The sequence below is a fragment of the Hypomesus nipponensis genome, chromosome 23, assembly GCF_054491055.1.
Source record: "Hypomesus nipponensis isolate SF chromosome 23, ASM5449105v1, whole genome shotgun sequence".
NCBI lineage: Eukaryota > Metazoa > Chordata > Actinopteri > Osmeriformes > Osmeridae > Hypomesus > Hypomesus nipponensis.
Window position 1 is genome coordinate 9,752,715 of NC_140383.1, and position 22,286 is coordinate 9,775,000.

Consider the following 22,286-nt stretch of genomic DNA (forward strand, 5'->3'; position numbering starts at 1 on the left):
CTGAGATGCCAGTTGATGATCGTCTACACTGTGAAAAGAATGCTTGAGATGAAGTCAGTGAGACACACAAACACACACAAACACACACATTTTTAGGGAGACAGGTGCCCCCCTTTCCTATCCTCAGTCTAATTAGTGCTGTTCCTCTCAGCCCCTAACACTCGCCTTGTCCCCCAACCCTCTATATACGCCACTGCTTCCCTGCTGAGCCAAAGATGGGATGGATCTCTGTCTAATAAGCCCCCCAGTGTGTGTGTGTGTGTGTGTGTGTGTGTGTGTGTGTGTGTGTGTGTGTGTGTGTGTGTGTGTGTGTGTGTGTGTGCTCGTCTGCCACTGTGTTTATGCACTGTATGAACAGAGTCTGCCCTGGTCCAATATTTATGCAACATATTCATTTGGAATACTGGCTAATTTCATAGACTGTATTGTCCAGGTAGTAAAGCTAGCCTGGTCACAGTCAAGGTTTACTGCCTGGTAGAGGACAGATAATAACTGTAACCCTGTGTGTTTATAAAGCGCTTCTCGCGAGGAAGGATAATGAATCATGTTTTACTTAGCCAGGGGCCAGCCCTCCCCACCCCCATCCTCCTCTTCACATCCCCCCCCCCCCCCCACCAGCACCACCACCAATGAAAGCCGTCTAAGTAAATCAATACATAATGCCCCTAATGCACTGCTGCACGGCCTTATGACACTTACTCTCCTGACACCTAGCGCACGCGCGCACACAGATATGCACACACACACACACACACACACAAACAAACGCAAACACAAGTACACATGGTGAGAGACAGAGAGATAGAGCGAGACACACACACAAAGCCCTGATGTGAGTAAATCTCCTGACAGTTTTAAAGCTCTAGTCGTTTATTCTCCCGTTCTCTCTCTCTCTCTCTCTCTCTCTCTCTCTCTCTCTCTCTCTCTCTCTCTCTCTCTCTCTCTCTCTCTCTCTCTCTCTCTCTCTCTCTCTCTCTCTCTCTCTCTCTCTCTCTCTCTCTCTCTCTCTCTCTCTCTCTCTCTCTCTCTAACACTCTCTATCTCTCTCTCTCCAGGGGGAGGAAAACACCCCTGCGGCTACAACATTACAAACTCCACTCTGGGAAGACAGGACAGAGGACTAGCAACGTCCTGGCTGGCAAGACACCAGGGGGGGACCAGGAGGCTGTCTCCTGTTCAATAAAACCGATCCCGGGCTCCAAACCATCACTAGCTCAACATCTTTATCAGTGCACACAACACTGGGATAATTGCGTTGTGGATGACGTTGTGTCTGAGAGCGTTCGATAAAGTGTGTGGGAGGGCAATGACAGGGCGGGGGAAGGTTAGTTCCGCGGCTTTCGATTACCTCCACGTAGAGGATGGGGAAAATCCCAATCTTATCTCCCAGCATGCCTTCTGCCCAGTTGTCGTCCACTCGCCTGATGACAGTTAGGATCTCATCCTACGGGACAGACAAAGAGTTAGGTTAAAGACAAACACACACACACACAAATTGAAACTACTCACACACCGGTTGTTTCTGTCTGGGAACGCGAAATTCTCCCTCTTATCTCTCTCTCTCTCTCTCTCTCTCTCTCTCTCTCTCTCTCTCTCTCTCTCTCTCTCTCTCTCTCTCTCTCTCTCTCTCTCTCTCTCTCTCTCTCTCTCTCTCTCTCTCTCTCTCTCTCTCTCTCTCTCTCTCTCTCTCTCTCTCTCTCTCTCTCTCTCTCTCTCTCTCTCTCTCTCTCTCTCTCTCTCTCTCTCTCTCTCTCTCTCTCTCTCTCTCTCTCTCTCACGCACGCGCACACACGTAAGCAGACCAACTTCCAATCGGAACGACGCGCACCCTCTTTCAGCCCTTCACGACTGAAACAAAACAGGCTGAGATGTACTTGAAGAAGGGGGCCCTTGATGCCATTGGAATTGCAATGATGCCCGCTAAATGAGTGTGTATTAGTCATACTGAGTAATGAGCCCAAGCATAACACGATATCACACAGCTCTGGTCCTGCATGGAGGAACATAGATAAACCACGGAAGGAACTAGAGGCATAGAGAGTGTGTGTGTGTTTGTGTGTGTGTGTGTGTGTGTGGGTGTGTGTGTCGGCGTGAGCGCGTGTGTGTGCGAGCGAGACTTTTCCCCCTCCAGCCCCTCCCTCCATCAATTAGCCTGTGCTCCAAGGATCATGATCTCCGCGTCAGAACGCTCAGACCATTAAACAACCCGAAGAAAAACAAAGGCTGCAGCGTCAACCACACATCCTGTATTTACAAAGGGGCGGCGTGCTACTATGTTTCCGTAATCAAGCAAAAACTCACAACACCACCACCTCCCCACCACCCTCCCCCTTCCCCCCACCAGCGCCACACACACACACAGCTGCAGTCTATGAGGCCGAGTCTGTCTGAGAGCGTGTGTGTGTCTGTGGTGGAACGTGTGTTCGTCTGTGTGTGTGTGTGTGAGTTCTTGAGCGAGGGCGTGTGTGTGAGTGCATCTGCGTGTGTGTGTGTGTGTGTGCAGCAGTTGGCGGTAGGGATAGGATGTGAGTCTCTGTGTCCCTCTGTCCTACGATTTGGCCCTACATCCCAAACTCTAATCGAGCCTTTGCAAGCCAGGTGCAGCTGAGAAAGGAGCTCTCTCTCACACACACACACACACACACACAAACACACAGCCAGAGAAAAGAAAGGGACGACACACAGCCTCCAGTTTCCTCAGCTCAAATGAGTCTCTCTAACAGCAGGAACAAATGATGAGCTTTGAAGAGGACAGGGAGTGGTGGGAATACAAATCACTGTTTACGCCGCAATGTCTCACAAACACTTCACGGCGAGAGGCGAGGGACGCTCTCGTCCCCCTCTCTCCTCTCTCACTCCTCCATCTCTCCTCTCTCTCACTCCTCCCTTTCTCTTCTGTCTCTCTCTCTCTCTCTCTCTCTCTCTCTCTCTCTCAGTCTCTCTCTCTCTCTCCTTCCTCACTCTCAGTCTCTTTTTCTCCGCCTCGCCCCACACCTCGGAGACAGCTCTCCACAGGGAAGGTGCTCAATAGTGTTAAGGAACTCTGACGATGTGGAGTTGGAGGGATTGAGAGATGGAGGGATTGAGAGATGGAGAGACCATTACGGGAGTACCAAATCACACAGATCAACCAGGAGTGTACGTTCTGGATCACAAACCAGCACACCAGCAGCATAACGATTCAATTTGATGGAGCTTCTCTTTGAGTGCGTCGTTCAGTGTTTGGTGTAAATACAATGATCAGAGCAGACTTTGCCTCGCTCGTCTGTGTGTGTTACAGTGTCAGAGTCAGTGTGTGTATGTGTGTCTGTGTGTGTGTGTGTGTGTGTGTGTATTACCTTGCTGAATGCCAGACAGTCCTTGTCCTGGTCCTTGTCTTTGACCTCAAAGTCGTAAAGCGCTTTGCCCTGGGGCGGAGTCTGGCTCAGAGGCCTCAGGAGCTGGATGTAACTGGCCGGCAGGAAACCATGGTTACCGTTCAGCTCGCCATGGTACCAGTTGTCGTCAACTTTGCGTCGCAGGATGATGATGTCACCTTTCGTGAACTGCAGGTCGCCAGGTTCCTTCCCCTCGTAGGAGTAGAGAGCCTTGCCACACGGCAGAGCTGGAACATTCTGGAACAACAAACACAGCGGCGATCAAAACACAAACACACACTTGTAGGGTAAAAAGACAACGTGACTGGAGAACCTGAAAAGACGAAAACCCAGCATGAATAATTTCATTTCCTCCCGGAGGCTTTTGACTTTTTGGGAAAGTTGAGAAGAAATAATGAATTCACTTTCATATCAATTCCCTGTGGAAACAGACGTTTGACACACACGTACAAACAGCCTCACACCCACACCCACACACCCTCACACACACACACACACACACCCACACACATACACACAAACACTTGTTTCTGGTAAGAGCAGACAGTTAGCCTGGGGCCATGGGGTTCTGAAGCGGGTTGGACTGCAGCCTGAGGGCCTGCACTGACGCAAGCCCTGGAAACCCACCTCCAAACACCCAGACACCCTGACACAGCACCCTGAGCCAAACCTCTCCTCCCTCTCTTTGCGGTGAACACAGGAGGGGGAGATGAGCGGAGGAGAGGGGGAGGAATGGTCTCCTGAGAGGCAGTGCCAGTACTGCCACAGTTTCTGTGTGGGTGTGTGTGTGTGAGAGGGCCAAACTAGGAACAGAGGTGGGGAGAAAGAGTAAGGTGTCAGCAGAAGCAGACAGGATCGCTGCCTGCTCACGAGCAACACTACATCGCTCTGCTCAACTGTGTGTCACATGTGGCGTATTGATATGCATTTTTCCTACAGGTGTTTCCTCGGTTATGTGCGTGTGTGTGTGTGTACGAGCACATGTGTACAGAATGCACGTGCTTGTGAGCGCGTGTGTGGGAGCGCGTGTGTGTTTATGTGCGTGAGCGTGCGAAGGGGAAAAAAAACGGAGAAAGGTTGAGAGGGAAGGAGAGCCGCCTATGGAATGACAGATGAGTACAGAGAGAGAGAGAGAGAGGGGGAGAGAGAGAGAAAGAGTGGGAGAAAGAGAGAGAGAGAGAGAGGGGGAGGGAGGGAGGGAGGGGGGAGAAAGAGAGAGAGGGAGAGAGGGAGAGAGGGAGAGAGCGAGAGAGCGAGAGAGGGAGAAAGATAGAGAGAGAGGGGGGGGAAAGGGGGGAGGGAGTGAGGGAGGGAGGGGGGAGAGAGGGAGAGAGGGAGAGAGGGAGGGAGAGAGGGAGAGGGGGTAGAAGGTAAAGGCGGGGGAGCAAGGAGGAAAGAGGGGGAGTAGCAGCACTTTCCCATCTCTCGGCTCATTACACACACATCATGATGTTCTAATGTGCAACACATTTCCCAGACATTATATCATTACATTAGCCATTCTCCAGCTCACTTACACACAGACCAGAAGATGCGGGTGGGTGTGCGCATGTGTATTTGTAGCCAGACGGACACTCGGACTTCAAGGAGGGCGGCAAGACAACAAGAATGAGAGGAGAATTCAAGTCTCCTTTCATGTCTGTCTGTCTGTCTGTCTGTCTGACTGTCTGACTGTCTGTCTGTCTGTCTGTCTGTTTGCTTTCCTGTCTCTCTGCCTACCTTCCCATCTGTCTGTATGTCTGTCTGTTTGCTTTCCTGTCTCTCTGCCTACCTTCCCATCTGTCTGTCTGTCTGTCTGTCTGTCTGTCTGTCTGCTTTCCTGTCTCTCTGCCTACCTTCCCATCTGTCTGTCTGTCTGTCTGTCTGTCTGTCTGTTTGCTTTCCTGTCTCTCTGCCTACCTTCCCATCTGTCTGTCTGTCTGTCTGTCTGACTGTCTGTCTGTCCTGTGTTCCCACATTCCTGTCTGACTGTCTGTCTGCCTGCCTGCCTGCCTGTCCTTTGCTGGCCTGGGAGCATAAACCTATTACTAGGCTCCACTGGGCACCACACCACTAATTACTGCACTGCAGGAGAGGGAGTGCCCCCTGCTCTTGGAGTGTGTGTGTTTTAGTGCTAGGGCGAGAAAGAGAGCGCGAGAGAGAGCGAGAGAGAGACTGTGTCTGCGTGTGGGTCCCTTAGGGCAGCTCAGTCTACAACTAAATGCCCATCTGCTCCAGTGTTGTAGAGGCTCTTGTCCCTGTTCCTATAGTCTCAGTCATTATGGACACTGTGAATTGGCTTACTGATGCACTCCTCTCAAGGACTGGGTAGGTGAGTGTCTCGCTAAGTGTCGCTGTGTGTGTTGCTTGTTTGGCTTGTTGCGTGTGTGAAGTGGATGGACAGATCTTTGGGACTAAAACTATCATTAACGGCGTACCCAACAACTTATGTGGCCACGACAGGAGTTCAAGTTCAATTAAAGTGCCAAAAGAAACTCCAGTTTACAAGAATTCACACGCAGACGCACACACACACAAACACACAGAGACAGACATACCACAGAGCTGCAGACTGGTAATGAAATTTCACTCTGAGCTGTTTTCTCCCTGACAGAGACCTAACACGATTACAGGGACCAAGCACGTACACACACACACACCTCCTAAAAGGATTGTGGTGGCCAGGGTAGCAGGCACACACACAAACATCCACAGCCTATTGAGTCTGAAAATAATTAACAGGCAGCTTATTCTTGTTCGCCTAATCAATATGACTCATATTAATGTTCTGCTGGAGCCACTCCAGAGATGTCCACACACACACACACACACACACACACACACACACACACACACACACACACACACACACACACACACACACACACTACACACCAAAGAGCTTCCTCCTCACTCCAACACCACTGTAAGGCTGTGTTTGTCCTGTAAGTAGTATTGTTGTTCAATTATACCTGCGTGTTATAATAACAGTGTGTACAGCATGGGTGTGTGTTCATTCAGTGCACCTGGGAGTCTGTGTGGCAGGTGCAAACGCACCCAGGACGACGCCTGGTCAGCACAGGGTGACACTGTGTCAGAGGACACAGGAGAGGAGCAAGAGAAGAACGATGAAAGGAGCTGCGAGGAGGAGAGGAGGGCAGGAGGGCAGGATGAGAGGACGAGAGGAGAGGAGAAGAGGATGGGAGAAGAGGAGGGCGGGATGGCAGCATGAGAGGAGGAGAGGAGGAGAGGAGGGCAGGAGGAGAGGAGGAGAGGATGGGAGGAGAGGAGGGCAGGATGGCAGGATGAGAGGAGCAGAGGATTGGAGAAGAGGAGGGCAGGATGGCAGCATGAGAGGAGGAGAGGAGGAGAGGATGAGAGGAGGAGAGGAGGGCAGGATGAGAGGAGGAGAGGATGGGAGGAGAGGAGGAGAGGATGGGAGGAGGAGAGGAAGCCTCTTGGCTCATCTTTGTCCCTCTTGAGATACACAAACACAAACATTCCCACGCTGGATCTGGCTACGCCGAGTGGTTTCCAGTGTCTCTATGCGTGTGTGTGCGTGTGTGACAGAGAGAGAGCAAGAGAGAGAGAACCGTCGTGGGAGTGAGTCGGGACGTGTTCCTCTCATCCGTCCTACTTTCTCTCCTCTCTGTCCCTCTTTCCCCAAGAATCCTTCTCTGTCGCCCGTGCCCTCCCTCCCTCCCTCCCTCCCTCCCTCCCTCCCTCCCTCCCTCCCTCCCTCCCTCCCTCCCTCCCTCCCTCCCTCCCTCCCTCCCTCCCTCCCTCCCTCCCTCCCTCCCTCCCTCCCTCCCTCCCTCCCTCCCTCCCCTCCCCTCCCCTCCCCTCCCCTCCCCTCCCCTCTTCTCCCTCTTCTGAGCAGTAATAAACCGGTGCAGTGATTACTCTGCTTTCTCGCTCGCTCGTCCTTGGAGAGGCAGTGGGCCATTACCACCGTGCCCTCACCATGTGTGTGTGTGTGTGTGCGCGCCGGTGCGTGTGTTTATGTGCGTGTGTGTGCGTGCCGGTGTGTGCGCTGTGTGCTGGAGTGTGTGCCCATATCTGACTGAGTGTGCAGTCCTCCAGTAATAGCATAGTAAATCTGTAAAACTCGTCTTTTTTTCGGAGCTTCGAGACCTCGGTTCGATCATGCGTGCTGGGCTGGGGCCCAGAGTCAGACGGTCTCTGAAGCTGACTCAGCCAGGGCCTGTTTCATCCTGGACAGCCACTCCACTCCCCGGTCAGCCAGACAACACTGGCTCCTCTCAAACCAAACACCGTCCGCACACCATCACCGACCCTGGCTGCTGTTTTTACAGTCATGTGCAGCAGACGAGAAAAAAGAGTGCAAGGGCTCTCACACACACACACACACACACAAAATCGGCCCCAGCACTGATTCACTGTGTTATTGATCCTCTTTCAATCAATTATTCATGCATCGACACACACCTTAGAGAGCAAACTGCAGACACACACACACACACACATATAAACCAGCTGCCGTGGCAACATGGGCTGACATTTCAGGGATGTGGCGCAGGGAGGAGAAACACAACACCGCTATCTGTAAATGAACTTAGATGTACCCAATCTGACACACACACACACACACACACACCATGAACTCTGAGCCACCTCAGCCTTGGGCACCACTACCACTACCAGAAAGCAGTCCATCCATCTCAACCATGTCCACATCTCCCCCCCCCCCCCCCGCCCCCCCACCCATCCAGCCCTCCCAACCTCTCCTTTCCCCATCTGTCTCCCACACCGATCTATCCCAGCTTTCAGCCTTGTCCTCGCCTCACCTTACACCCTCCCTGACGTCCGTCCTCACCTCCGCCCTGTCCCCCTTCTCCTTCACCCCCCCTGGCCTTCTCAAGCCCACGCTCTACCCTCCCCCCCTCCCCGTTGGCTCAGAGGGGCTGTTCCTGTCATGTCGCTTCTCTGACTGCATCTCCTTCGCCCAGCGCTCTGTCTGTCCTCATCGCCTCTCCCATCCGTCGCTCTCTCCCCCAGCGCTGGCCATGGCTCGCCAAGGAGAGGAGAGGGAGGGAGGGAGGGAGGGAGGGAGAGAGAGAGAGAGAGAGAGAGAGAGAGAGAGAGAGAGAGAGAGAGAGAGAGAGAGAGAGAGAGAGAGAGAGAGAGAGAGAAAGAGGGAGGGAGGGAGGGAGGGAGGGAGGGTGTGAGAGGGCTATACAATTTATTCAAAATAATCAGCCAGCCAGCCAGGGGAAACAAATCCAACACAGAGGTAAATCACAGAATAAAGACCAATGTCAATGTCAAGGGCATATTTAAATGACAGAATATAAATGTGGATTACATTTACTATAAGGATATATCTGAAGAATATAGAATGTCATTCCTAAATAGGGGAAAATATCATCCTACACACAAACGGACACGCGCGCGCACACACACACACACACACACACACGCACACACACAAACAGCAACTCCAGAGCCAAAAGCACACAAAGTTCTTCCAGTGTTTGTTTTTAGTTTGGTTTACTGAGAGTGATTACTTACTGAAGTCTTATGAACACTAAACCATGCATTCTGTGGATGGATGTGTGCCATCTCTAATTACAGAGGTATTACATGTACATGACCACTAGAATAAACAGTTCGACCGAAGTATATTTTTAGGGATTCAAAAAAATAAAATGTCGGCAACATCAGAGACAGCGAGACACACACACTCAGAGACACTTCCTTCCTCCCTGGGCCTTAGTGACAGCCACCGCGACAACAAAAAACCCCATCTCATCTTCAATCTCCTGAGCCCTCTATCCTTCTCTGAACACACACACACTTCACTTCTCATCAAATAAACTTTCATCACCTCGCCCACTCCAACGAAAGCATCAATCTGCCTCATGCTGCCAGGTGTGTGTGTGTATGTGTGAGTGTTTGCGTGTGTGGATGTGTGCGTGTGCGTGTGTGTACGTGAGTGTGTATGTCTTTGAGGCACCGGGAGGATATGAATATTCATCAGCTCATCTTCGTGAGAGCTGAGCGTGTCTGAGCCGAGCTGATTGGTCCTCAACATGCATGCAGATCTGAGCCCCGGGGGGGAGGGAGCGGATGTCCTACCTGGTGGAGGATCAGAGGTGAGCGGGCGGAGGGAAAACGAGGGGGGGGGGAGGGGAGAGAGACGGAGAGGAGGGAGAAAGAAAGGAGGGAAAAGAAGATCGCCGGAGTAGACGGTGGCTCATATGCTCGAGGTGGGTGAGTAGGATGGTGTACCCTTCGGACAGTACAGTACTCAAGCACCGACTGGAGATCCAGCCATCCAGAGGGCGGATCACAAGGAATGCTCCCCGAGGGATGCTCGTCGTCATTAATTCACATACCAGGATATTATGCAGGGTGATAGATGGTGTAATGCGCCCTCCTGTGTGACCTGAAGCCCCTCACCCTGTCTCCTCTGGGGGGTAGAGGTCAGAGGTCAGTAAGGACAATAGGATACATGACAGGAGGAAGGGAGAAGGGGGTAGATGTTGCTATGGGACACAGGTTGTCTGGTGTACTCCCTCTCTAAAGGTCTCGCCCCCCCCCCCTCCCCCCTCCCCCCTCCCCCCTCCCTCTCTATGTCCCCTCTTCCCTCCGCCTACTAGCATTTACCGGTTGCCGTGGAGACGGTAGTGTTGAGTGACAGCTGTGCAGTGAGGCATGTCAGAGGTGGTTAGATCAGATCAGAGCGGAATGGGGCTGGTTAGTACTGCTGCTCTACGGCTCCCAGCCTCTAAAGCTCATCCCAGCCTCTAAAGCTCACCCCAGCCTCTAAAGCTCCTTCCAGTCCCCCAGCCTCTAAAGCTCCTCCCAGCCTCTAAAGCTCCTTCCAGTCCCTCGGCCTCTAAAACTCATCCCAGCCTCTATAGCTCCTTCCAGTCCCCCAGCCTCGAAAGCTCCTTCCAGTCCCCCAGCCTCTAAAGCTCCCAGCCTCTAGGGACAAAATACATTGTTACAAGAAGATTTAGAGCAAAGATGACAGACTCAAGCCGATCTGAAGGGATGATTAATGAACAGTGTACCACAGCGCCCCCCCCCCCCCCCCCCCCCCGACCCACAGACCAACAGAGCCTCCAGACCCAGACGAACACGCATGGAAGACACAAGCAGCGGGCACCAAAACAGGCACAGGCATACACTGGAATGCCAACATGCTCCCTGAGCAGAGCTTGATGACATGTAGATTCCTGCACCATGAGGTCAGCTCTCACACCGTAAACACAGACGTACACACACACTGCTTTCGCTGAAATGCCCGAACGTAATACTCGGCTTTGCTGCGTTTGGCGGAAAAATGAGCACGTAAAAAAACAATCACTGATGAAAAGAGATGATGGCAGGGTTGTTTGGGCAGAAAGTCATCTTTTTGTATCGCTCCTTTTCTCCTGTCTGTGACCTGTGTGCATGAGCCTGAGGGTGTGGGGGAGAGGCAGGGGGTGAGGGTAAATTTAGAGTATGGGTCAAGAGGTGGACATTAACAGTGTTTTTATGGCAGCAAGGAGAGCCTTACATCACAGCCTGGACCAGAGGCTTTGGAGAGGGAGGTGGAGAGAGACAGAGGGTGGGGAAGGTGGAAGGGAGGAAGGCGAAGGGAGGGGGGAGGGGGGAGTGGTAGGGAGAGAGTGAGGGACGGAGGGAATACTCTGGACAGTTTCAGCTGCAAATGGCTTCATTTTTCAGGTTTGAGTCCCTTCGCTGTGTGAATAAACAACCTCTACCCGCTCCCCCACTCACGCCTCCCTCCCTCCCTCCCTCCCTCCCTCCCTCCCTCCCTCCCTCCCTCCCTCCCTCCCTCCCTCCCTCCCTCCCTCCCTCCCTCCCTCCCTCCCTCCCTCCCTCCCTCCCTCCCTCCCTCCCTCCCTCCCTCCCTCCCTCCCTCCCTCCCTCCCTCCCTCCCTCCCTCCCTCCCTCCCTCCCTCCCTCCCTCCCTCCCTCCCTCCCTCCCTCAGCACCAGAGTGAAGCAAATGCCACGGCGTTGTCAGACAGACAGTGACAGTCTAGATGGAGATGCAGGGATGTAAATGTAGGCGCCGCAATCACAGCCATGACGACCCCTTTGGCGGCAGCACTTAACAGCCGACCGCCAGGAAACCATGGCAACCGGTCCTGAGTGACAGCTCGTCGTCTGCAGCGCCGCCGAGGCCTAATGGCTTCGGAGAGGAGAGAGGGAAAGAAATATCCCACTGGTTTTCCCACAAAAAAACATCCCTCTGGTGGGAACCCAGTACCCACGATTCAGTATACCTGTCTTGTATTAGGTACTAGGTGGCTCTATACAAGCTACTGGCTTCTTAAAAAATAAACACACACGTACACACAGGAAGCTTTTCTCGAAGTGGTACACAACATTTGTTTACTTTTGCCAGCATATGTCAGAAGCCAAGAGATAAAAGAGAGAGAGAAAGAGAGAGAGAGAGAGAAGGGAGAGGGCTGTGAATTCACACTCGTTCTAAATTCGTTCTCATCTCACCTACGTCTGCCGTCTCCACTATGTGGCATTTCTCTCCTCATCTCTCCTTGGTTAGAGAGACCACGCGGGTGGTTTAATTGACAGTATGTATATTTAGCCCGCAGTCGTTAATTTAACACTTCATTACCACTCGTTAGAACTCTCAGCTAAAGGGATCTGCCAATTAACTCAGCCAATGGGATCCCTTTTGAGTCGAGAACTTCCTGTGTAAAGCAGGATATTACTCGTGTTCTATCCAGAGGCGTAAGAGGAGGCCGTGGAAGAACTGGACACTTTCCAATCATCTATGCTACAGATGAGAATGAATGTGTGTGTGTATGTGTGCGTGCGTGTGTGTGTGCGCTCTATTAACAAGGCCGGCTGTGTCCTTATTAAACTGGAGAGACAGACTGAGGAGGATGGAGGGATGGAAGGATGAGAGTAAGAGATTAGGAGTGAGAGAAGGGAGCTAGGGAAAGTGTCATTAAAGCGTTCTCTTCTTGGCCTCTCTCGCTCCATCCATCCCCCCATCCCTCCATCCCTGGCCCCAGCAGGGGGCTCCTGGTGTGGGGCAGTAATGAGGCTCTCTGTCTTTCTATCAAGAAAGCCAGCCTCAGCCTCGGCTTAATCATCAACATAATCATGTAAAACTATTACGCTGTAACAAAGCTGATTTGAATTTAAACTGCACCATATGGCGTGGATTGTTTAATTGTCTGCAGTCGAAATGAAATTAAAGAGGCACGTCTCCTTTCGAAGGAGAAAAGCATCTGCAGACGTCGCCAGACAAGACACGTACGGAGACGGAGCTACCCGCCGCTCTGCTCCGTCTGGGGAGCACGCTGCCCGGGGTGGGCGACGTGTCTGTGGGCCTGTGGGCGTGCGCGAAAAAGAGAGAAAGTGATATACCCAGACAGAGAGAGAGAGAGAGAGAGAGAGGTAGGGAAACAGAGAGAGAGAGAGAGAACGTGTGACAGACATAGTGACACAGAGACACCGACAGGGTGACAGAAGCGATGTGAATGGAAGGTCAAGGATAAATCATGATGCGAGCGCGCGCGTGCACAAGAGTGTGTGTGTTTGTTGAGAGAGAGAGAGTGTGTGTGTCAGGACGCACAACAGCCACAGGATTAGGACCCAAGTCATTCAGGCTCAGTCAGACTCACACCAACACAATAAAACACACACACACACACCCCAAAGTTGGACGGGAGCTCGTCTCAGTGCGCCTGTGTTGAGGGGTGCACACATTTCCCTACAGACAGAAACCTCATTAACACAGCATCCTCCTCCCAGCGGTCTAACCCATCCTCACCCAGTTACCGATCAGGCACTGAGAAGGGCAGAGAGTGTGTTTAAAGTAGACGGCCCAGGAGGACAGGACCGTCATTTGGGCTCTGCGTTCAAATGAGCTCTATTAAAACAGCTGAACTTTGCTAATCGCTCTCCGTCTCCCTTTCTATATCTCTCCTGGCTCTCCCTCTCTCTTGCCATCGCTTTTTATCTCTCTCCCCCTCTCTACTGTGACGGGCGCAGCTGTTAATGACTACACAGTGACCTTTGTGTGTGCGCGCGTGAGCTTGTGGTTTGTGTGTGAGTGGACAAAACGGAACAGTGGTTCGACTTGAATTCTCAGGCTGCAAACAAACCACTTTAGCTTCTGTCTCTTAAGAAATATAAACAGTTTTTTGGAGTTTTTATGCAAATCTTCCTTTCAAAGTGTGCAAAATGCATTCATGTTGAGCTTCTATGCGCCATGCTACTTTGAAATGGTAATTGTAGCAGCGCCTGCTGCCTAAAAGGTATTGTCGTGTGTGTGCGTGCGTGTGTGTGTATGTGTGAGTGAGTGAGAGTGAGGGTTATGAGTAGGCCTTCTGGCTGAAAGATATCTTCAAGTGTCATTTGTTTCATTTTTATGCCTTCATGCACAGGCCCTGACACGACGGTGCGTGTGTGTGTGCACATTTGTCTTCGAGTATGCATCAGTCACACGCACACACACACACACACACACACACAGCTGAGCTGTTTTGGTGCTTCGTCTTCCGGTGCGATGCATCTCTCCCTACATCAGTCAGAGCGCCACCTCTTCACATATTACAGCCATACATCACCTCCGGCACGGGCGCCCGACGCCTTCCATCGCCACGCTTACTAAAGAAAGGTCGCGACCTACGGCGGGGGCATTCATCACAAAGCCAGGCATCCAACGCCCGTAAGTGCTGGCGTTTAGCCTTCGTCAAAAAAAAGAGCCTTCGCCGTTTAAAGAAGATTCAATCTCAGTTTAAGGCAGGACGTGAAAAGGATACTTTTCTCCCGTGGTTTGACCCTATCCGTCTCTCCTCCTTGCCCCTCCAGCGGGCCACACCTCTCTCTCTCTCTTTTTCTCTCTCTCTCCTTCTCCCTCTCCCTCTCCCTCTCCCTCTCCCTCTCCCTCTCCCTCTCTCTCTCTCTCTCTCTCTCTCTCTCTCTCTCTCTCTCTCTCTCTCTCTCTCTCTCTCTCTCTCTCTCTCTCTCCCTCTCCCTCTCCCTCTCCCTCTCCCTCTCCCTCTCCCTCTCCCTCTCCCTCTCCCTCTCCCTCTCCCTCTCCCTCTCTTTCTCTCTGTGAGTGGGTGAGGCGGGCTGTGTTTGGGAGGAGGCGTGTGCCAGGTTAAGGGACAAATGTAAGACTCGTCTGAAGGGACTGTGGTCGTCCCTCCTTGCAATCCTTCAGTCTGTCTAAACTCGGTTGGACAATGAGAAGCTTTCGCACGTAAGTCTATCTATATCCGGACTCACCCAAACTTCAAACTCGCAGCCATACCAAGACTTTGATCTTCCCATTGTCTCCTTCAGGTTCCATCCAGCACTCCCACCCGCTCACCCTCCCTCCCTCCATCCCTCTCATTTCTCTTCTTAACACCATCTTAACTCACTAAGTCCTTACTGTACTGGGATTTTACCTTCAGCCTCTCCCATAACTATCAAGAGATTTGAAGGATTCCAGCCACACAGAGAGAGTGGTGTCAATGGGTCCGGTGCATTCACAGCCCCTCGCTGGGGCTGGTCAGAGGAAGAGCTACAGGAAACGGTGGACACAGCCAATCACCAAGCACACGTGCACATTGCAAGAACCACAAAGGCATTGAAACTCCAAACGGTTACACGTCCGTGCGTGCGCGCCCGCTGAGCGGTGAGCGTGTGTGACCTTCGCCCGCTCAAAGAAGACATAGGGCGATCGAATAACTCCATGTCACGACTTAAGTGTCAGAGGAGGGGCTGGATCATGTGACATGATAGTGGTTGGGTGGCCACTCATCGGGCTGAACACACCCACACACACACACACACACACACACACACGACTGCTGAGCAGGATACATAAGCCCACTTCTGCCTACATGCCCTTCCCCTAACCCTAGGTGACCCTCATCATCACCCCTTACTGCCAGCGCATGGGGTGTGTGTGCGTGTCTTGTCCCTCTACTCAGCTGTTCAGCTCAGTCATCCCAGTGCAGGGCTGCAGACGGCGGAACAGAGGTGCTCCAATGGGCTTCTTGGTTTGAGAACAACCGAATGGGCAGATGAGGTGAAGAAAAAAGTTGGTTCTGTCCTCCTCCTCCTCCTCCTCCCCTTTGTGCCCCGGATTCCTGTCGGCCATCCCTTCCCCGTGCACGCCCTATAGGTCAGAGCTCATGTCTTTGTCACACACACACACATATTTTACGCGCACCCACACTCACACACCCACACACAAACACACACAGCAGTGAGATGAGACAGTGAGGGATAATGAGAGCAGAGAAAACTATCAATAACAAAGACAAGTATTCATCAAATGGTAGTAATCATATTTTATTCATCACCCATGGTCTGAATTATAAATGTCCATGAAATATTTATCGTATTTGTGTATTTGAAGAATCCACTTGATGTAGCCCACTTCAGCAAAACCTTGACAGAACAGAAATGCACGAGACAAAAGTAATAGCTGATTAATTCCCAATGTTAATCATAAGGTTCATATCGTGGGACGTTGACTGTGCCTGCACAGTATCCGTATTCGAAATACGAATAATTCGAGACGCGCGCGCGCATACATACACACGTGCGGGTATGCGCATGCCACGCACACGCGTGAAGGAAATACAAACCCAGCTGACATGTAGCAGCATGTCAGTCAACACCAACTCACGTCAGACAAACAAAGTCTTCGTTTTCCCTCAAAGGCGGCTGAGATTGTTGTTTAGCAGGAGGGAACTGTGTAAACAATGATTCAACGGTTTCAACCAAGGCCCGTATTCCCTGAACGGATGATGAGTGTGTGTTTGTGGGTTTGAGTGTGTGCCTGTGTGTGCATGTCAGAGAGAAACACCAAAAGAGAGAAAGAGCCAAAGATAGAGTGAAAGAAAGAAAGAGATGCACAAGGAATCATTTGATGGCTTTGTGTGTCAATGGCTGCACAGTCAAAGTAAAGTGGTGAAACAGAATCGAGGAAAAACAAAAGGTGAAGGAGAGGGGGGAGATTGAGAGGGTGAGGCGAGGGAGGGAGGGGTGAGAGAGGTAGTCGTGAGAGAAAAGTCGTGGACAGGAGGGGTGAGAGAGAGGGTTAGGGAGGGAGAGGGTGAGAGAAAGAGAGGGTGAGAGGGTGGGAGGGGTGAGAGAGAAGGTTAGGGAGGGAGGGGGTGAGAGAGAAGGTTAGGGAGGAAGGGGGTGAGAAAAAGGGTTATGGAGGAAGGGGGTGAGAAAAAGGGTTATGGAGAGAGGGGGTGAGAGAGAGGGTTATGGAGGAAGTGGGTGAGAAAGAGGGTTATGGAGAGAGGGGGTGAGAGAGAGGGTTATGGAGAGAGGGGGTGAGAGAGAGGGTTATGGAGGAAGGGGGTGAGAGAGAGGGTTATGGAGGAAGGGGGTGAGAGAGAAGGTTATGGAGGAAGTGGGTGAGAAAAAGGGTTATGGAGGAAGTGGGTGAGAAAAAGGGTTATGGAGAGAGGGGGTGAGAGAGAGGGTTATGGAGGTGAGAGAGAGGGTTATGGAGGTGAGAGAGAGGGTTATGGAGGAAGGGGGTGAGAGAGAGGGTAAGGGAGACAGGAACAGGAGGGGACCGTCGTGTTTCAACACATACAGATGCATCTGCGGCTGTTTAAACCAGATCAGAATGAATAATTCATGAACACTTCCCAAAATAACCAAGTTATTGACGATGAGAAGAAGTGGATTAGCGTGTGTGCGTGTGCGCGCAGAGGTTTGAATTCTATTTTCAGGGGGATTAAGCCTTTTCAGTGTGACATCTTCAGCGGGAATGATCCCCCCTTTAAGTGCTAGGCCTTACATCCCTCTGACGCACACACACACACACACACACACACAAACGGTAATTGATGACGTGAGGCCTTCAGATGCAGCTCAGCACATTGCTGTGTAATAGAGTTCAGGCCGGTATGAGCACATGCATGCACACCCACAGATAACAGCATGATACAGGTTGACAGTCCAGTGGAGAACAGAGAGAAGGAAGGAAGAGAGAGAGGGGGGGGGGGGGCGGTGGCTCGATTTTTTTTTGCATCATTCACCAGAATTCCACAAATTCCAGGCAACGGTGGGCTGTTTATCCTCAACACAGAGCTTGTGTGTGCGTGTGTGTGTGTGTGTGTGTGGCTGTGTGTGTGTGTGTGTGATGAGTATGTGGAATGTTGGTGTCGTGTGGTGATATGGTGGTATGTCAGCATGCCACGATCAACACTGCCAAAGGGCGTACACGTATTTATTATAAGAAAGAATGGACAGTGCGCATTTGTTTGCGTGCGGTTGTGCGTGCGTGAGTGAGTGAGTGTGTGTGCGTGTGAGCAGCTCTGCGTCGATGTTCCTACAATGGGACCGATGGGCTTTATCACTTCCACATTTTCTGCACACACGGTCAACAAGTATTGCACAAGCCCTTGTCTCCTCCCATTCTCTCTCCCTCGGTCTCTCCTCTCTCTCCGCCTGGTTGCTGGACATGGCCAAACGAGAGGCAGAAGTGGGACAGGGGACCGGAGGCCCGGCCACGGACGGAGCTGGTCTCGGGTACAGTAGCGAGTGAAAAGGAGAGAGAAGAAAGGGCAAAAAGAAAACGCGAGGGGCTAAAAGGCTTGTAACAAGGCCAGTGGGTCAGATAACACACCAGCTCTGACGGAGAGAAACCCGATCTCTCTCTCTCTCTCTCTCTCTCTCTCTCTCTCTCTCTCTCTCTCTCTCTCTCTCTCTCTCTCTCTCACACTCTCACACTCTCTCTCTCTCTCACACTCTCTCACACTCTCTCTCTCTCTCTCTCTCTCTCTCTCTCTCTCTCTCTCTCTCTCTCTCTCTCTCTCACACTCTCTCTCTCTCTATCTCTCTCTCACTCTCTCTCTGTCTCTCTGTCTCTCACTCTCTTTCTCACCGAGTCTGTCTATTGCTCCTCTCCAAGTGTCTGTCTCGAGCTGTGGAGCCAGTGAGTCTTGCAACAGAGTGCTACAGCTGTCGGCAGCTCTCTCTCTCTGGCCTCCACGCTGCAACACAAGCCCTGGGTCAGCCCAGCCCTGCCTTGCCCTGCCCTGCTCTGCCCTGCTATAGTCCTGGAGGGCCGGACCTTCATCCTCCTTCAGTCTGGATGGAGCCACAAGGCTACCCAACTGTCTGCACTCACTGTGCTCATGCCGTCAACTCAGTCTGTCAACTCTGGCACATAGCAAGACGTCAAACAGTTGGCTTCAGAACATCTTTGCTCTTTTGCTGCAGAAACCCAGAGATGGTGAAGAATATGGGACTGGGAAAGATTGATTTATGATCTCTCATTTGCAGGATATGGGCTGCGGCTTGTTGGGAAAGAGGAAGAATAACAGAGGAAATACACAATACACAGACATCTGTGAAACAAACATGCAAACACAGCTTTTAAACCCACAAAGGGAAAGCGCGCGCGCGCGCGCGAGAGAGAGAGAGAGAGAGAGAGAGAGAGAGAGACAGAGAGAGAGACAGAGAGAGAGAGAGAGAGAGAGAGAGAGAGAGAGGGTGAGATGACAAGTGAGAGGGAACGAGGGAGAGGGTGGAGAGGAGGAGTCGGAGCATCACTCCGTCTGTCAGGAGACGCCCAGATGGAGGGAGCAGATGGGACCCAGCCACAATGCATGCTGGGTATATCTCCAATCACCACGGTGACAAGGGTGAATCCCAAAACAGCATGGCCAGGCCCGTACACAAATCCCACAACGCAAATCATACACACACACACACAGCCCAACCCTAACCCTAAACCCGTATGGCTGCATAACCCATGCAGGACCGAACCAATCCAAGCACACCGCCCTCATGTTGACAAGACTCAGGACGAGGCCCTGTGGAGGAGATGGTGACCAGGGCTTTTATAGCCGGCTATCCCAGCTCTGAGCCCCCTCTCATGGGCTACAAAGCAGCATGATGTCCACTTTCTCTGCCGGGGCTCCAGTGTATTGACAGCTATCTATCCACAAAAGCCCCCTGTTGTATAAGGGCACTGGGTGGTGTAAGCTATCCCTTTATGGGGCAAACCATCTCTTCACTACAATACTACAGCAATGAATGTTCTGAGAATTGGACTAAGTAGGGTCAAGACCTATGGTTTAATGTGTCTGTGCGTGATTGGGTGTGCGTGTGTGTGAGAACACAAGCACGCACACTCTGCAAGTGTTGCTGCCTTCATCATTGTTATAAAAATACAAATAACACTTGTAATGTAAATACAAATGGAGAAGATGTTGTCTGTCTGTCTGTCTGTCTGTGTGTGTGTGTGTGTGTGTGTGTGTGTGTGTGTGTGTGTGTGAGTGAGTGTGTGTGTGTGTGGTGGGGGGGAGCAGGGGGAGGAGGGTTCAGAGGCTTTTGGACAAGTGCTGGTGTCATAACATTTCTGCAGTTGCCTGATGACATCATTAACACATGACAGATGAGGGCAGCCAAGTGGTAGGCGGAAGGATCCCAAACAGTTTCAACCTACCCATGTCTGAATAAACTCTCCGGTGAAAATATAGACCAGTGTGTCTCTCCCTCTCCCACCTCTCTTTCCCCCCTCTCTCCCTCTTTCTCTCCCCCTCGTTCTCTCTGTCTCACTGTCTTTGTGTATCTCACTCGCTCTCTCCTCTCCTTGCTCTCTCGTCCCCTCTCTTGTTATGTTTATAGGGTGAACTGGGGCTGCCAACAACAGTTGTGGACAGCCATAATTTGGGTCCACTTCGGTCTAAAGTTGTGCTCTGCTAACGCAGGATCATTTTGTGAATGAGAGTTACACTGCCCATCTCATCTCCAGACTGTCTGTAATCTTACCCCAAATACATATAGCTGAACACTCAGACACACAAACACACACCCATTGAAACACAAACAGCTGAGAGCGACTTTGGCCACACACATTACAGATATGTTTAGCCTGGCTAAGAAGAGCATGTCTGTGAGTGAGAGAGACCAACATTTGACTCGAGAAAACCACATTCTCAGAGTCACCAAAACACCCACCGGATACAGACCAAGCTAAAAGACCAGCTTGTAATCTAAACAATAACACACCCACACACACACACACACAAATAAATCCACCTTTGGAATCAGTTGCACATTTCCTTTCACTGGGAAATAAAAGAAAAGTCGTCTGAAGGGTAAAGCTCACACAGGTGTGATGTGTATTGGACGTGTCTGTAGGTGTTTGTGTGTGTCTATGTGTGTGTTGTGTGTGTGTTTGTGTGTGTCTATGTGTGGGCAAGTGTGTGTGTGTGGGCAAGTGTGTGTGTGTGTGTGTGTTTGTGTGTGTGTGTGTGGAGGGGGGAGAGTTACCCGTCTGGGCAGGAGTCCCATACCAGTGTGTAGTCTGGGGAAACCACACCACCAACGGAAACACCGCCGCAAGTCTGGAGAGACAAACACAGACACCTAGACTCCCTCCCTCCCACCCTCCCTCCCTCCCTCCCTCCCTCCCTCCCTCCCTCCCTCCCTCCCTCCCTCCCTCCCTCCCTCCCTCCCTCCCTCCCTCCCTCCCTCCCTCCCTCCCTCCCTCCCTCCCTCCCTCCCTCCCTCCCTCCCTCCCTCCCTCCCTCCCTCCCTCCCTCCCTCCCTCCCTCCCTCCCTCCCTCCCTCCCTCCCTCCCTCCCTCCCTCCCTCCCTCCCTCCCATCTGTCTGCTCTGTGGGCTATCCCTTACCCTGCTGAGTGGGAGAGACAGGACACACCGACATTACCCACTGCATTGCCTACCTGCCTACCTGCCTGTCTATCTGCCAGTCAGACTTTCAGTCTGTCTTGCTGCCTTAGTACCTTCCTGCCTCGGTCTGTCAGCCTGCCTTTTTTTGTCTGGGTCCTTCCAGGCTCTGTGTGAGATTAAAGGCAGCTCTCCTCACTGTAATGGATCCAGAGTTGGAGACGGAAGCTCCCACTGTGGCCTGTCTACTCTGCTGAATGGCTTTGAGGCAGCAGAACCGCCACATACAGAGCGACAGCAGTGGTGCCAGGAGATACCAGACTGTCCCACCTGTCACACACACACACACACACACACACACACACGTCCTTACTCCCCCAGACGACCACCTGATTGGCCCACCTGTCTATCCATTGACAATCTGTGTGTGTGTGTGTTTATCTTTGGTATGTGGGGTAGGGGGAACAGAGCCACACTGAATCTTCCTAAATGAGCATTGGGACAGCCTGTGATAAGACTTGGGATAGTGGCTGTGTATTCAGTACTGCTGACAACATTTAGCGCTTGCTGACCTCAGTAAAGGTTTACAGAATCCTGCATTAATGTAACAATTTCAATCACGTTAAACAATAGTGGCCTTCACATTATCCTTAGAATAACCCTAAGGAAACAGCACATGTAATCCATGTTGTGGTTAGTACAGCAAGCAATATGTGTTTGTGTTCGTTCTGTAGATGGATTTCTATTCAAAAGCCTATGAACAAGGTTACCTATGCTTACACAAGAAGCCTCAAGGGAATTCAACTCTAGAAGTTTCTAGACCAAACTCATATGGAAGATTTCACATTGTTTGGCGGAAGGCCAGAATAATAGGACGAGTCTGAGGACAACTCAAAGAAGGCCATTTATCTGTGTTTTCTGTGCTCGCGCGCGTGTGTGTGTGTGTTTGTACGTATGTGTCATTGCCTTGTGACCACAGTCACATGGCCTGCAGACAATGCAGACATCTTTGTTTCAAGCAATAAAACCTCCAGTGTTTTTCGGGAACAACCTTGTGCAAACACATACACACACACGCACACATGCACACGCACAAACACACACGCCACATAAGAACATACGTAGGGTCCTCGGATCCACACGTGAACATCCACTGTTACGTGACATACATAAAAAACAGTTAAAACATTCCAAAAACCTTCCAAATCAGGGCTAAGCGCCTTGTCTCAATCCATCTGTTCTCTTGTTCTCTCCGTCCTTATAGGACCAGGACTCAACACACAGTGCTCCACGGAAGCTGTGAGGG

General features: G+C 51.6%; 1 protein-coding gene across 1 annotated transcript in view; it reads right to left on the reverse strand.

Annotated features, from left to right (window-relative positions):
• LOC146234142 (E3 ubiquitin-protein ligase SH3RF3-like) overlaps positions 1 to 22,286 on the reverse strand; it is a 43,887-nt gene that overhangs the window by 10,934 nt on the left and 10,667 nt on the right. Inside the window, exons 2-3 of the mRNA XM_084689373.1 lie at positions 3,339 to 3,614; positions 1,349 to 1,444 (exon numbers count right to left, since the gene is read on the reverse strand). Of these exons, the coding sequence (XP_084545499.1) occupies positions 1,349 to 1,444; positions 3,339 to 3,614 (372 nt within the window). The remainder of the gene's footprint in view (positions 1 to 1,348; positions 1,445 to 3,338; positions 3,615 to 22,286) is intronic.